This window comes from Chiloscyllium punctatum, chromosome 15 (assembly GCF_047496795.1).
Source record: "Chiloscyllium punctatum isolate Juve2018m chromosome 15, sChiPun1.3, whole genome shotgun sequence".
Taxonomy (NCBI): domain Eukaryota; kingdom Metazoa; phylum Chordata; class Chondrichthyes; order Orectolobiformes; family Hemiscylliidae; genus Chiloscyllium; species Chiloscyllium punctatum.
In genome coordinates, this window is record NC_092753.1 from 25255619 (window position 1) to 25272752 (window position 17134).

A 17134-nucleotide genomic window follows, 5' to 3' on the forward strand; every position below is an offset into this window, starting at 1 on the left:
ATGTCATTGCCTGTTCTTTTTCTCAGGGGGTGATAAATGCGATCCAGTCAAAGTGTTTGTTGATAGAGTTCTGGTTGGAGTATTATGCCTCTAGGAATTCTCGCGCGTGTCTCTGTTTGGCTTGTCCGAGGGTGGATGTGTTGTCCCAGTTGAAGTGATGTCCTTCTTCAATATGTATGTAAGGATACTAGTGAGAGTGGGTCATGTTATTTTGTGGCTAGTTTTCTGCCCATTGACCAATGTAGTGTTTGTTACAGTCCTTGCAAGGTATTTTGTAAATGACATTAGTTTTGTTTGTTGTTTGCTCGTTACGATAAGCAGAACAAATGTCATTTACAAAATACCTTGCAAGAACTGTAACAAACACTACATTAGACAAACAGGCAGAAAACTAGCCACCAAGATATATGAACATCAACTAGCCACAAAAAGAATGACCCTCTCTCACTACTATCTTTACATACAGATGAAGAAGGACACTACTTCGACTGGGACAACACATCCATCCTAGGACAAGCCAAACAGCGACACACGCGAGAATCCCTAGAAGCATGGCACTCCAACGGGAACTCTGTCAACAAACACATTGATTCGATCCCATTAACCACCCCTTGAGAAAAAGAACAGGAAATGACATCACCACAGAAAATTACATCACCAACTCAAGGAAACTAAACAGATAAATAGTGGATCATACCAGTAGTGCTTCACCGGAGGCTCACTGATGTTACCTAGTATGGTGACGAAATGTCTGAAAATGAACTTTCCAGCTAAGTCAGCAAACTTACATCCAGACTTTAACATATTTTAAATGTTTAAGACAACTGGCAAAAACTCAAATAGGTGGGGATGAGGATTTTTATTTTTACTCAGTGAGTTGTGAAGGCTGCGGGGCGCATGATGGGAGCAACTTTCAACACGGAACCGAATGTGTCCTGTACATTAAAATGAGAATTTTATGATGCCACAGGAAAGGGAATGGAAGATTCTTTTCAAAAAGTGGGGAGAGGAAATGCACACTCCAATTATATATGATCCTGGTTGATTCTAACTGCATAAACCTGCACAGGTAGAATCCATCCTCGTTTTTGTTAACTGTATCAACTGAGATTAAGTATGTGGCGGGTTCTAATTGTATGGTTACTTGAGCACATATAAAGACACACTTGCAGACACAGGTTGAGGGTCAGGTTCGGAGGTATATACCTGTAAAGCAGCTCTCAGCTTCACTGACTATCTATCAGGACTAAAACACCTTTGTGTTTTATAAAAAATATTTGCTATTCTGCTATTTTATTTCCTTGGGTTTGTTCGGTGGAAGCTCACCAGGAGCTTTACAGACTATGCATAAAGTTGCTTTTTAACTTAAAATGAGGGCAAAATATAAACTAGCAATCCCTGTTATTTTTTTCGTGATTAACTGCCTGTATTGATTGCTCTGATCAAAATGCAATCATTGCTTTTCTTGACCATTAACTTCCCCAAATCTTATATTGCCAGCAAGTATGTGTGTTTGTGTTTACACAGTGTGCACACATAACTACATAAAAAAAACATCCATCTTGGAGATGCTTATGTTGAGAGCTACCCTGTTGTGACCCGTTGAGTTCCTGAACAATCAGAGCCATCAACTTGCCCTTAATCAAGCGAGTGAGTCGGCTGCACTCACTGGAATGGGTGACACAAACCTACAGTCTTGTGTGAACCAGTCCTTGTCAAAGTAATACACTCATGCAAAATACAGCTGAGGAGCGGAGACAATGTTTCATTAACAAACACTTCAGCATTAATAAGTTACTCTCTATTAAACAGATATAAAACTTGTTCAAGTGTTTTTCTTTTTTAAAAAAACATTAGTCATATGTCATGCAATCCTAGAAAGAGTTCAAGCAGGCACACTGTGCGGTATAATCTGCATGCATGCTACACTGCATGTGCTTCCTACATCAGTCTGGATTAGATGCCTTGGTCACTGAGTGATATGCTCCGCAGACCGTATTCACAGGTCAAGAAACACTGATGGGAGCATCTGCTCCAAATATTGTACAGGATACAAACCAATTCCACCTTCTAAAGCAATAAAGGCAATTAATCTGCATGAAATTGATATGTAACTGCAATAAAACAAGCCGTTTTTGGATCCACGGCCCTCGCGGAAGGAAGTCCTGAAATATTTTGCACCTATTTACCAATTTGCAGCATCCTTGTTTCCAGGAGGGTTACGCAGTCCAGTGTAAACAAATGTTTACCGATGCATATTAGGACTTGTCACATTAAAACAATCTAAAATGGCTGCTGAGGGTCAATATGTTGGCACAAAACCCTCAGTTTAAACTCAAGACAGTTTAAGGTTAGAAAAAGAATATATTAACTGAAGCAAACTCCTGAACATTGCACCCTGTGACGCAGCGAGGTCACAAATCCTACCGAGTGGAAAACCTGCAGAGTGTCACCAGACTCCCCGGAGAGGTCTGTACAATGTTCCACTATTTTCTGAGATAGCACCAGAACAGCTACACTTCTGGCATAGAAGTGTTTTTGCTGAGGTCCTTAATTCCCTGGAGAATTCGCTTCATGTGGCCCACTTTCGTTATCCCCAGATCCTGAAAGAAGAAAGAGAAATGAATGGATGTTTGCCTCACAGCTTTATGGTGACACAATGTTTTCACAGAAACTCCAAGGCATACACTGAAGCCATGCGATGACAAGGCATCTTGTGTTGGTCAGATCAAAATCTCAATATTGCAGACAACAAAAGAACAAAAGATGAACAAAGTTAAAAAAACCTGCCCTTCTGTTTCAGTCATCGTGTACTGTCATCGCATATATTATTCTATGTGGACTTGGATTGGTTGCCTTTTGATCCAGGCTGGTTCTGAATTCTTTACTTCTGGAGATGCATAAATATTTGTCCCGGTGCTTTTAGTCTCCTGGTCTGCTCGTACTCCATGTATCTCTAATCCCAAATGTCTTGGGTTGCCCCTCCCACGCTCGGAATCTTGTGATAGAAAGAACAGGGAAATCTCTACCATGCCTGTCATAGCAGCGCACTGCACCAAAGTGCTAAAGTAAACAAATGAAAGCAATTGTAGTCACTGTTGCAATGCAGGAACTGCAGCAGACAATTTGGAACAATAAGATCCAATGAACAGCAGTGCGATAATGACCAGACCATCTGTTTTTTGGGATGTGGATTGATGGATAAAGATTGGCCAAAACACCAATTGGCTTCCTTGGAAATAGAGTCATGGGAGAGCCATCTGAGAATTTTGGTTTAATTAATTATTCAAACAACAGCATCGCTGACAGTGCAGATCTCCCTCAGTACTGCACTCGTGGGTCAGCTGAACAATACATACAACACGGTCTAAAGTGGGACATGGATATGCATTCTTTAACGCAGAAGTAAGAATGCTGCCACTGAGCAACACCTTGCCCTGCAAAGGATACAACCTTTCTTCAGTTGCCTCCACCCATTCACTTCAGATAAAACACTAGGGGTCAGTGGACTGAACCCACACTCGAGGCAGACAGTTGCGGGCTGGAGAATTGGCTCTGAATTTATCCAAAGCTAGGGTACTCCTTGAAACGAGTATCAAAGACTCGACAGCCTTACTCCAAAGAACAAGAAGGCATTCTTTAGCGGCTTGGTCAGCATTCTTTCCTCATTAAAATTAGATGAACCTATCATTGGGGAAGCGCTTCTGCACAAAATGAAACTATAATTCCTATACAACATTTTTCACTCTGACTGTTCATACTGAAATGTATAAAACCCACATATAAAGGCATTATAGGTGGCCACGTCTTGCCTGGGTGGGCATCTTATGGTCTGTTCTGTTTGACATGTTCATCTCCTCCATCATTGGAAAACAATTTTGCTGTCCAGACTGCTGGAAGTGTGAACTGATAACTGCACCAGGGACGGTAATGGGACCTCAGTGAACAATACAGACTCCCTCCACAACCAGTAAGATGTAAAGATTGAGAAATAACCAGAGGAAAGGCTGGGATGAAAGGTGGATTACAGTCAAATCAGGTGCAGAAGGAGACATAAAGAGAGGGAGAAAGAGATTTGATTAATGGAAAGAAAAAAGATTCAGGTAGGAAAAGTAACAATAAAATTCGGAACTTAAAAAGTGACACATTTAAAATCTCCAAATTCTTGACGGAATTAGAATCCACACATCTAAATTGTTCATTTGTTTGGCAAGGTAAGTTGATTGGTAGTCATCAATAGTTATCACAACGTTAAAAGGCCACATGCACTGTTAACCCGCAAATTACCTTCCCATGGTTTGCTGAATAGACTGCAGCTACAATATAAAAATCACAGGGAGGTTTGGGTGAGGGATGAGAAGTAATTTTTGTAAAGCTAACATTCAAATAAGGCAAACTGAACAGCAAACTGCAATTCATGGGGTAGCTATTCCTCACCACAAACACCTGGACGGTTTGTGCACACATAACCGGCTACATCAATCATACCACTGTTGTCATTTCAGCAAATGCAATGTTGGTTTTTAATCTCCAGGAGCTTTCTCGATAGGTATAGGAGAATATGTCAATATATGTGTATCCAGTATGTTTGAGTTGGGTTTGATTTATTCTTGTCACATACATCGTGATACAGTGAAAAGTATTGCTTTAATGCTCAACAGGCTGATTGTATCACACAGATACATCAGGGTAGTAGAGTAGAGTGCAGACTACAGTGATACAGCAGCACAAGGTGTAGAGAGAGAGAGAGAGAGAGAGAGAGATCAACATCAATATTTGAGAGGTCTGTTCAAAAGTCTAATAACAGCAGGGAAGAAGTTGTTCTTCAATCTGTTCACATGTGTATTTAAACTTTTATATTTTCTGCCTGACAGAAGAGGGTGGAAGTGAATATAACTGGGGTGACAGAGGTATTAGGCTACTTTTCTGAGGCAGCGGGAAGTACAGATGGAGTCAATGTATGGAAGGCTGGTTTGTGTTTTGGACTGGGTTGTGTTCATGACTCTCCATAGTTTCTTGCGGTCTTGAGAAGAATAGTTGCCATATCACACTGTGATGCCTTCTATGGTGCATCTATAAAAATAAGAATCGATTTCCTTAGCCTCCTGAGGAAGTAGAGGCATTGTTGTGCTTTCTCGACCGTCTTGTCGACATGGTTGCGTCTCTATTTCAGACATCCCCAAAGCAAAGGGCTGCAATGCAGTCACACAACTTCAGACTGCTGTGTTTGGAGATCAGCCAAGTTGGGGTGTTAGGGTATACCTGAGTATTGAAACCAGCCTGAAGTCTGTTTGAAACAAACCTACTTCCAGAAGTCCAAATAGGGGGGGAAGGTTTTAAGAATCAGTGGATTAATGAGAGATTGATAAACCTCTTAAATTGGAACTCTGTTCAGATGAAGATTTGCAATAACATAAAACCCAACTGCTAGAGAGGGTAACCAGAAATGCAAACATTCAGAAAAATGTGATTTAGGTTTTGGAATAGATTTTATCCTCACTCTTTCCTTGCTTAATCTCTTTCAATAAGACCCAGACTAAACAAGTCATTCAAAAGAAACAGAGATCAAAGTCTGAGACTCCTCAGAACTCAGCTTAGGAACATAAGAAAGGATTTTGGCTATTGGCCCCTCAAGCCTGCTTTTGTTATTCTAGAACTCTATCAATCTGTTTTGAACTTACTTATTCAATAAGATTCCATAGCCTGTCATAAAAGTAGAGGTTTCCAAAACATCACCACTATGTGAGTGAGGAAATACCTCCCCTTCTCAGTTCGAAGTGGTCCTTTTATTCTGCTTGTGTCCCCTGGTTTTAGACCATGCAGCCAGTGGAAATATCCTTCCTGCATCTCCACTGTTTATCCCTTTAGGTATTTTGTTATGTTTCTATGAGATCATCACTCATGCTTTTAAACTACAGTCCCGGTCTACTCAATCTCTTCTCACTGGACAAATCCCATCCCTGGCATCAGTACGATGAACTGCATCTGCATTTCCTTGATATCAAATAGATCATTCCTCAGGCAAGAGGAGTGCGCACTAGACCCTAGCTAGGTACTCACCAATGCTATACAAAACTGAAGCAAAATATCTTTGCTCCTGTACTCAAATTCTCTTGCAACAAAAGCTAATATATTATTTGCCTTCCAAATTATTTGCTGCACACACATGCTAGCTTTCAGTGATTTATGAACAAGGATACCAGGCCCCTTTGGAAATCACTATTTTCCAATTTCTCACCACTGAAGAAACGCTCTACTAGTCTGTTCCACCTACCAAACTGGATAAGCTCACACTTATCCACATTATGTTCCACCTGCCATGCTCTTGCCCACTCATTCAACCTCTCCCTTTGAAGCCTCTTGAACCATCAGGCTCAGTGGTTCGCACTGCTGCCTCACAGTGCCAGGCACCTGGATTCAATGTAGCCATGGGTAATTGTGTGGAATTTTCATGATATCCCATGTCTGCATGGGTTACCTCCCATAGTCCAAAGATGTGCAGGTTAGGTGGATTGGCCATGCTAAATTGCCCCATAGTGTCCAAGAATTTGTAAGCTAGGTGGATTAGCCGTGGGAATTGCATGGTTATGGGGATAAGGTGGGATGGTTTTCAGAGGGTCAGTGCAGACTAGATGGGCCAAATGGCTTTTTCCACACTGTAGAGACTCTATGATTCACCTCACATTCCCAACAGCTTTTTATTTATTATCTACAAACTTAAAACAATTGCAATTGGCGCCCACATCTGAATATTGACATGGATCGTGAACGGCTGGACACCAACCAGTGATCCTATCGGTACCCCACAGGTCACAGCCTTCCAAATTAAGAATGATGCATTTACTTTTATTTACTGCTTTCTGCCTTGTTATGCAGGTGTAAGGGGTACTGTACCTTTAAGAGAGTTGAAAGCTAGCAAGGACTTAGAGAGACAGAGAGGCCAGAACAAGTTAACAATGTACCACTTGGTCAGAACAGCTAGCACCAGTTGGGTTGCTATGAGACAAAAACAAATTCAAGTTCAGCCAATCAGTTTAAATTATGCCCCAAGATACCTAACTCCAATCAAGTTGGAATTTGGTATTTTGACAATATTAAAACCAATAAAACAATCTGATGTTTTGGGGTATAAAACTGGGGAAAAATTGAACAGTTGAGGGAGAACTGCCAAAAGATCATCAGATGTACGCTGGTAGTCAGAACTCTGAGAGGTACCTACCTGGAGAAGGAGTTTACACAGAGCAAAAAAACATCGATACCAACCTGGGGAGCAAATCTAAGGAGGAACATCCAAAGAGAAGATTCGACAGCTGGCTGGTTTTGAAGTTTGAATTTTTTGATAAATCTTAATCAGGGGTTAAGTTATTGGACCAGTATTGTAGAGGAGTTAGAGAAAGTAGTTGTAAATAGTTGTTAGTTCATTATTCTCTTTTAGACTTTAAAAAATAAGATTGTTAATTTTTACTTTAAATAGTGACTTTTGGGACAATTCTTTACCTTGTGAATTTTCACAGATTATTGCATGGTATAAATCTTTTCTGTCTTGCTGGTTTAAATTAGCAGGGGGGGATTTACCCTATATCATAACAGTTATCCTGGATGAGCCTCCAAACTGTTATGACACAGGCTAAACGCCCCCTGCTAATTTAAACCAGCAACACAGAAAAGATTTACCCCCTGCGATAATCTGTGAAGATTCTAGTAATTTCCCGACTGTTGACATCAGGCCATTGGGCCTGCAGTTCCTGTTTTTTGTCTCCCTCCTTTCATAAGCAGTGAGATAGATTTGCAACCTCTGAATCTGCAGCTACCGTGTCAGAATGAGTGAAATTGTGAATGATGATCTCAGATGCATTCAATAGCAATTTAGCCATCTCTTCAAAAAATCTGGGCTGAAAGTCATGGAGCCATGGGGATTTGTTATCTTTCAGTCCCATTACCTTCTCCCAGCATTACTCTTTTACTAGTACTAATTTCTTTTAGTTTCATTCTCTCACGAGACCCTTGCATTATAAAGATAGACATTTAGCTTCTCTACTATTTCTTTATTTCCGATTATAAATCCTCTGTCTAAATGAATCTGCATTTGTCTTTGTTAAACTTTTCCCTTTTATACATCAATACCTTTTACAATCAGTTTTTACATTTCTTGCCATTTTATTTTCATATTCTATTCTTTTTTTCTTTATCAATTGCTTGGATCCCTCTACTAAATTATAAAATTCTCCCAATCCTCAGGCTTACAACATTTTAACTTTGCAAGTCTCCTTCCTTGATGGAAAATGTAAAGTCACCATTAACTTACAAGACCGTATGGCTGCTCTCAGGTGATGATTTAACGGGAGGGTCATCACGTCTCGGGGAGGGGTCAGGTTGAACATGAGAATACTTCATTGGTAATCTCAGCCGATGAGAGAATTGAATCCACACTGTTGCCATCATTCTACATCACAAACCAGCCATTCAGTCGACTGAGCTAAACCGATTACCAACTTGACTTTGATCTACTAACCTTCCTTGTTAGCCATGAGTCTTTTGTTCTTCCTGTTGGCTATTTTTGACTTAAGTCAATGTATGTGTTTTGAAAACGAGGCATTAGCTCCTTAAGTACTCACCATCTATCTATCTATCTATCAAACATTTTAATGTATTTTCCTATTCACCATGGTGGACTTTGTCTTTAAACCTTTACAATTGCCCTTGTTTATGTTTAAGACCAGAGTGTCGGATCGAACTAATATTTTTCAAATATAATTCTGTCATCCTATGTTTGCTGACCCTAAAGGTCTTTTTTTAAAAAAGAGTAAGTTAATTAATTAGCCCTTTCTCAATGAATAATATGGGATTGAAAATAGAAAAAAGCATATTGCTACAGAAAACGTATCTTGAATATATTTCAGAAATTTCAAGCCTACAGCATTGGTGCTCAGTAGTTTTATCCAGTCTTTATATAGATTGGAGTCACTCATAAATATTGCACTCCCCATGCATGTGTTTCTACTTTCCTGAATTAAGCTTTGCCCTACATTACCACCATTGTTTGGTGGCCTTGAAATCATTCCTATCAATGTTTGCTGACTCCTGTTGTTCTTAGATCCACTCAAACGTCTCTACATTCTATTCTGCCGATCAGAGATTCTCTCATTAATGCACTGATCCCATTTATCTTCAGCACAGCCACACCTACTTTTCTTTTTTAGCTTATCCCTCTGTCAAATACTCTTTAATATTCATCTCCCAGTCTGGGTCACCTTGCAGCCTGATCTCTGCAATGGCAATTAAATCACTCCTGTTTACTTCTATTCATTGAATAAATTTAAGAATGAGATAGATTTTTAATTAGTAATGCATGAAAGGATTATGGGGAGCAGGCAAGGAAGTGGAATTGAGGTGGGGATTAGATCTGCTATGATCATATTAAATGGCGGAGCAGGCTGGAGAGGCTGAATAGCCTACTTCTGCTATTAGTTTTTCTGTTCTTATGACTCGAGCCACCAATTTTCCTGTGCTGTGACTGCTGCTTGCATTCAGATAGAGTACTTTTAATTCTGCCTTTTTAACACTATCCTGTAATTTGACTTTGCTTGGTTAGGCCATGTTTGGAATATTTTGTGCAATTCTGGTCTCCCTCCTGTAGGAAGATGTTGTGGAACTTGAAAGGGCTCAGAAAAGATTAACAAGGATGTTGCCAACAAAGGGTTTGAGCTATAGGGAGAAGCTGAATAGGCTGGGGCTGTTTTCCCTACAGCGTCGGAGGCTGAAAGGTGACTTTATAAAATCATGAGGGCAGAGAGAGGATAAATATACAAGTTCTTTTCCCCGGGCTTGGGGATTCCAGAACTAAAGGGCATAGGTGTAGGGTGAGAGGGGAAAGATTTAAAGGGACCTCAGGGGCAACTTTTTCACACAGAAAATGGTGCTAATATGGAATGAGCTGCCAGAGGAAGTGGTGGAGACTGGTACAATTACAACATTTAAAAGTCATCTGGATTGGTATACAAATAGGAAGGGTTTAGAGGGATATGGACCAAGAACTGGCAAATGGGACTAAATTAATTTAGGATATCTGGTCGACATGGACGACTTGGACCGAAGGGTCTGTTTCTGTGCTGTACATGACTCTGACTTTATGACTCTGGGATTTGTTTCTTTTTCTTTCCACTTTTCTTTACAGCTTTTCTACACCCTGTTGCCAGTTTTGTTTTTACTCTCCCAGAATTCTCTCGTGGGTTCCCCTTCCTCAGTTTAATCCAGTTTAAATCTAATTTCAATCTAGTTTAAGCACTCCACAACAGCACGAACAAATCTCCCCAAGAGCATATCAATTCCAGTGCTATTACCATGCCCCAGAATCAATTCCAATGCACTGAAATCTAAAGACACCCTACTGCACCACGTCTTCATTCACTCAATCTTCTCATTTCCATACTGACTAGCATGTGATACTGGGAGCAATCCTGAGACAACTGCCTTCGGGATCCTGTTTTTCTGTCTCTAACCTCACTCCCTAAATTCTCCTTTTAACAGCTACTCCCTCTTTCTGCCTGTATAATTGCCATTAACTTGGACCACTACCTCTGCATCTTCATCCTCCCTCAAAAAAATGTCCTACTGCAGCTCTGCGTTATCCTTGACCCTGGCATGAGGGAGGCAACATGCCACCCTGGCGTTATGCCTATGACTAGATAAACACCAGTCTGTTCCCCTCACTACTGGATCTCCTACCACTATTACACTTCTTCTGTCTCACCTGTGCAGTTGAGGCACTTGCTATGCCACAAGTTTTGGCTCTTGCTACATTTCTCTGACACACCATCATCCTCACCAGCATCCAAAATGAAAAATGGTGCCTGAGACTTAAGGGGATCGTATATTATACACCTGGTCTTTCAAAGCTGCCTAGCAGTTATCCATTCCTTCTCTGTATGCATTCTCTTAATATTTGGTGAAACGACTTTGTTAAACAACTTTTGTCAACACCTGTAGGTGTCTGGCCTGAATTCGAATTCTATCAACCCCTGCAGAAGCAATCCCAAATGGAGATCCAACCTTATAATCCTGCTCAGCTTCCTCCCAGATGTGCATTTTTTGACAAAACTGCCTCTGCACCATCCCTCACATGTACTACACCAACACACCTGCATGCACCCTTTGTCAAAATCCTACACTGTACCTTAGTTGCCTCAAAGCTTGACTTCTCTCTGCCTCCACGCTTAAATCACCCCTCTCCTCTTCCAGCGCCTTTTGTTTGAACATGGCAACTGTCAGATACTTACTACTAATTTTCCAAATCTCTCCACAGACTCTCCTTATCCTTCATTTACTTTGTATAGGAGATTAAGGGCTGATCTAATGGAGGTATGTAAGATGATGAAAGACGCCAAAGAGAAGGATAGAAAGAAACTATCTTCCCTGGTGTTAGTTCAGAATAAGTCAACAGAACAATGCTGGTCATAGAGTCATAGAACCATAGCGATGTACAGAAACAGACCCTTTGGTCCAACTCACCCATACAGACCAGATGTCCTAAATTCATCTAGTCCTATTTGCCAGCATTTCGCCCATATCCCTTCTTACCCATCCAGGTGCCTTTTAAATGTTGTAATTGTACCAGCCTCCACCAATTTCTCTGGCAGCCCATTCCATACATACACCACCCTCTGTGTGAAAAAGTTGCCCCTTAGGTTCCTTTTAAATCTTTTCCATCTCACCTCCCCTACCCTGGGGGGGGGGGGGGAAAAACCTTGACAGTTCACTCTCTCCATGCCCCTCATGCTTTTATAAACTTCTATAAGATCACTTCTCAGCCTCCGGTGCTCCAGGGAAAACAGCCCCAGTCTATTCAGCCTCTCCCTATAGCTCAAAACCTCTAACCCTGGCAATAGCTTTATAAATCTTTTCTAAATCCTTTCAAGTTTCACAACAAAGGAGAATGGAAATTTCCTGTAAAAAGCATTTAAACCTGGGTGTCTACTGAAAATTTCAAGATTCAGATTAATGGGCTTTCATTAGCAATAGTTACATAACCAAGGAATTAGAATATTAATCAGTCATGATCTAATCAAGTAGCAAAAGAGATGTGCCAGTTGAATAGTCTATCGCTTTTCCTATTGATCTCAAATACACATTCTGCTCCTCAGAGGCTGGAGTTTTCTCCATTTATCACTCTATCCAGCATCTGAACACTGCTTATTAAGCTGATAAACTGCTAGCATTGGCAATGGTTTATCCAGTTTTGCATATTCCAGTGTCCACTGTCATTGGTACAGATTTGAATCTATTCTTCAAAATCCTATTTCCCTCCATTAAATTCTACCCAACTCACATTCAGTACAGTGGCAACCACAAGAATGGTATTAAACATAGAAAAAATCTGACCTCTGTGGAAATAATGGAGACAAAAGACAATGTTCCTTGAAGAAAGAATGTGCTTGAAGGTACCTGCAAAGGATGCTGGGATGATTCATGCCAGGAGTGACAATTCTAGAAATATGATGTTGGACTTGTATAATACACTAGTTAGACCTCAACTGGAGTATTGCATACAGTTGTTGGGGGAGGGGGAAGAGGGGGTATTATATGATAGGAAAGATTCAAATTCATTGAAGAAAGTGCAGAAAAGATTTACAAGAATAGTTCCAGGGATGAGAAACTTCAGTTACGAGGATAGACTGAAGAGGGTGTGACTGTTTTTCTTGGAGAGAAGAAAACTGAGAGGAAGAAGACCTTGACCTTGAGAGGAAATTTGTCAGAGCTTTTCAAAATGCTGAGTGGGCTGGTCAGAAGAGATCAGGAAAAGCTGCTTCCACTTGTAAAGATCCACTCCAAACCACTCACCATCCTAATTTGGAAATATATCGCTATTCTTTCACTGTTGTGGAGTCAAAATCCTGAAATTCTCTTCCTTCGGATATTGTAGGCTCTAACTACAGCACCTGGACTGAGTACTTCAAGAAGGCAGCTCACCTTCTCAAGAGCAGATAATGCTGGCCCAGTCAGTGACCCACAAGTGACCCACAGATTTAAGGTGATATGCAAAAGAAACAAGGGTGATGTGAGGACATATTTTTTCACATACGGAGTTGTTCGGGTATGGAATTCAGTGCATGGAAATGTGGTGTAGGCACGTTCAATTGAGGCATTCAAGATAGCATTGGATGACTACTTGAATAGAAATAGCATGCAAGGGTACAAGGAGAAAGATACAAGGGTACAAGGAACATTTCAGAAAACATCTCTGGGACACCTGCACCAAACAAACCCACTGCCCTGTGGCCGAACACTTCAACGCCCCCTCCCACTCTGTCAAGGACATGCAAGTCCTGGGCCTCCTGCCAAATTCTCGCCGCCTCATCTTCCGCCTTTTGACCCTCAACCACACGGGATCAATGTTGATTTCACCAGTTTCCTCATCTCCTGCAGTTGCTGGAAATCAGAGTCAAGAGTGTAGTGCTGGAAAAGCACAGCAGGTCAGGCAGCATCCAAGGAGCAGGAGAGTCGACGTTTTGGGCATAAGCCCTTCATCATTGTCTGCGTTGGTTTCCTCCGGGTGCTCTGGTTTTCTCCCACAGGTTAAGTGGATTGGCCATGCTAAATTGCCTTGTAGTGTCCAGGGATGTGGAGGCTACGTGGATTAGCCATGGGAAATGCAGGGTTACAGTGATAAGGTAGGGGTTTGGGTCTGGGCGGGATGTTCTTTGAAGGGTCGATATGGAGGGCTGAATGGCCTGCTCCCACACAATGGAGATTCTATGAAGTATTCTGTGATTCTGTGGAATAAATCACACGGTTGAGGCAGTGAATTGTGATTCTAACCTCGGCAATTGTTGGCTATTAGATTAGATTAGATAAGCATGGCCAACCTAACCTACACATTTTTGGACTGTGGGAGGAAACCAGAGCACCTGGAGGAAACCCACACAGACACGGGGAGAATGTCCACACAGACAGTTGCCTGAGGTGGGAATTGAACCTGGGTCTCTGGCACTGTGAGGCAGCAGTGCTAACCACTGTGCCATCGTGCTGCCCACGGTCAGTCTGTTGGCTATAAGGAGGCTATATTAAATAAGTTCAGAAAGTGTCAGCTAAACATCTAGCAGGCATGGCAGATTCCAAAGTATAATGAATTAACCTAAAGCTTACTGTGGTGAAAATGCCCAGGCATTTCATTGAAACAGAGAGCAAAAGAGAAAGGGAGGCGAGACAGTATTGTCTGAAGGCTTTTAAGGGTGAGTGGCAACAAAATGGTGATGCTTTAGAAATCAATCTCTTTGATTGTTATCTACTTTGTAACTACTGTCATGATCATGACACAATGATAATCCCTCTTTCAGCAGTTGCTTGTTAATGATCTACAATGTGGTGAGCTGCTCCGGAATCAGTTCAGTACTCATTGTCCTTTCAAGCCCCAGATCCTGTCCATCATCAATTATTTCCGTTTGGTTCCAATCCTCTCTAAAAGGCAAATGGTGCAAGGTACCAGGTCAGACAACCTGGATTCAAGATGGGAGAGGTCGATAAACAAGACAACTACTGTATACATTTGATTAGATTAGATTACTTACAGTGTGGAAACAGGCCCTTCGGCCCAACAAGTCCACACCGCCCCGCCGAAGCGCAACCCACCCATACCCCTAACCTAACACTACAGGAAATTTAGCATGGCCAATTCACCTGACCTGCACATCTTTGGACTGTGGGAGGAAACCGGAGCACCCGGAGGAAACCCACGCAGACACGGGGAGAACGTGCAAACTCCACACAGTTAGTCGCCTGAGGCGGGAATTGAACCCAGATCTCTGGCGCTGTGAGGCAACAGTGCTAACCACTGTGCCACCGTGCCGCCCACACGGCCCAGCTGATTTGCTGTCAGCTTTGGGCCGAATCTTTAATTCCAGATAAGACTGGTGGGCATTTTTCCACAGATGGACAACTAGTATTATATATGTTAACAGATGTCAACTTAGAAGAATTTGGGAGTTATTTTTGATGAAGTTATCATAGTGAAAGTTTTACTGATTAGTTTAACTTTTCACATGTTCTTGCAAGAAACAAGGTGGCTAAAAGAACTCAGCCAAATGGTCCATGTGGAAATATAGCAGTGGAAATAGAATACTAATTGATAGACAGGAAACCAAAGTTTGGTGGTGACAGGGTGCAAGGGGCAAATTCATCCCAGCAGCATAAAAGTTCAGTATCCAATGGCATTTAATGGCTGATTGAAAGAAACAAGACCCTCCTTGAGTTAACCACGAACAGGGCATAAAAAATTGAGCTAGGTATCCCTTTTTACTTGCAATTATTTTCTTTTAGGATAAGGAAGAGGCCATTCGCCCTTTAAAGCTATTCTATCATTAAATGGTCGATATATATCCTACATTAAATAAATGAGATAAATATTAGATAAACACTTAAAAAGAAAACATTCTTAGGGATATAGGGAGAGAACAGGGAAGTGTGATGGAATGGACTGTTCTTTCAAAGTACCAGCAAGGTCATGGTGGGCTAAATGGTCTGTTTTTGTGCCATATAACTCTGTGATTTTACCTTGTCATGAGGTTAAATCCACAGCATTATTTACAAATCTCTCCTTAGCTTCAGCCACTCTTTCATGGACCCTTTTTAGGTATATGTCCCAGATTGTTACTGGCTCCACTGTCACTGGTCACCAACTCTGCCATTCTGGCATTTCCTTCCAAAGGTCTTTCAATCTGTAACCTCTTTTGACAGCTGACTGAAAACCAGTCACTTAGACTGCCTTTTTGGTCACCAGATGTCATCCCTCTACTTCAGCTGTTCACCATATTCTGAACAAATGAAAAACTCACGTGGTCCTTGCCCACATTTCAGCACAAATTGGCAATTTTTTAGTCATAGGCTGCAAGGACTGGTTGACATGAAATCAGGAATATCACAGTTACACAGTTACTTTGCTTTCTGAGGCTGATCTAAAACAGATCGGGGAAGAATGAAGCTTTTCTTTTCAACAATACCTGACTTGGAACGGATCAATGCTGATCAGCACAGTATTATAAAATATTTCACTGACAACACTTTGTCCAAAAGATCATAAAGTCACCATTTTCTTGGTAGTACCTCTTTAAAAAAAAGGTCTTTCTTTTGCACCTACTACTTAAAGGAGACATTAATCGATACAAAATGAGTAATTGTCAAAAGGCTGTAAAGGCAGTGGAGAAGATGCCAAAATGCTTTACAAGGAGAGGGAAAGGACACAGAGGCTGTAACTCCAGGAACGACAAAACAGGCTGGGGGGGGGGGGCTTCTTGTGGAGAAAATGAAAAGTTGAGGTGTGGCCTAAATCTATGTCTTTAAATCGTAATGAGATGTCGAGATGATATTTCTACTCATAGGCAAATCCAAAACTAGTGGTCTTAAATTTCGTAGAGTCATTGATAAATCCAGTAGGAATTCAAGAGAAACTTCTTTGATCAGAGTTGCATGAAAATGAAACTTGCGAGACATGGACTGGTAAAGGCAAAATAGATCCAGTTAAGGGAGTGCAAAATAACCATGTGAAAGAGAGAAGTTTGAAAGGATATGCTAATAGGATGAGATAAAGCAAGGTAAAGTGGGATAGGAATAGGCTTTTGTGTTGAGGTACAAATGTCATTGAAAATCTGCTGGGCTAAACGATCTGTGTGTGCGGTATAAAATTCTATGGAAGTGGGCTTGAGAGAGTCAGCAGAAAACTCACGTTTAAATGTATGGTGATATATCTTTGACTAGCAGCATGAATGGTGGATGATAGTGTGGGAGGCAATAATCTTACACAGTCTATTCTCAATGGGGGGAATTCTATCCTGATTGCTCAGTCCTGGAATAGCATCAACGTCTCCTGACCATTCATCCAGACACAGCAAGCACTACGGAGACAGTCAGGGGTGAGGAACTATAAAACACAAGGAAAGTTAAAAGTGGGAGAAGTACAGACAACATACAAAAACACAGAAAGCAGAACCTGGGCACGCAAACACAGACATTTTATCTTTTCTAAATTCTGCTCTGTTCAAAGCGATTCCATCATGTTGTGCATTTTCTAAAACAAACAGTGAACTAGAAGGAAAAATACTTCCAAATAAAATGCACAAAATGGCTTGTGGATACACCATTTTCC

General features: G+C 41.2%; 1 protein-coding gene across 6 annotated transcripts in view; it reads right to left on the reverse strand.

The window, feature by feature from the left end:
* Positions 1–244: 244 nt before the first annotated feature.
* dgkh (diacylglycerol kinase, eta) overlaps positions 245–17134 on the reverse strand; it is a 569987-nt gene continuing 553097 nt past the window's right edge. For 3 of the 6 annotated variants that reach the window (XM_072584799.1, XM_072584801.1, XM_072584798.1), the window contains one exon: positions 247–2603. In XM_072584799.1, the coding sequence (XP_072440900.1) occupies positions 2514–2603 (90 nt within the window). In that variant the 3' untranslated portion in view covers positions 247–2513. Of the gene's footprint in view, positions 2604–17134 lie in introns of all 6 variants that reach the window. The other 3 variants (XM_072584802.1, XM_072584800.1, XM_072584797.1) reach the window with 2 other exon arrangements.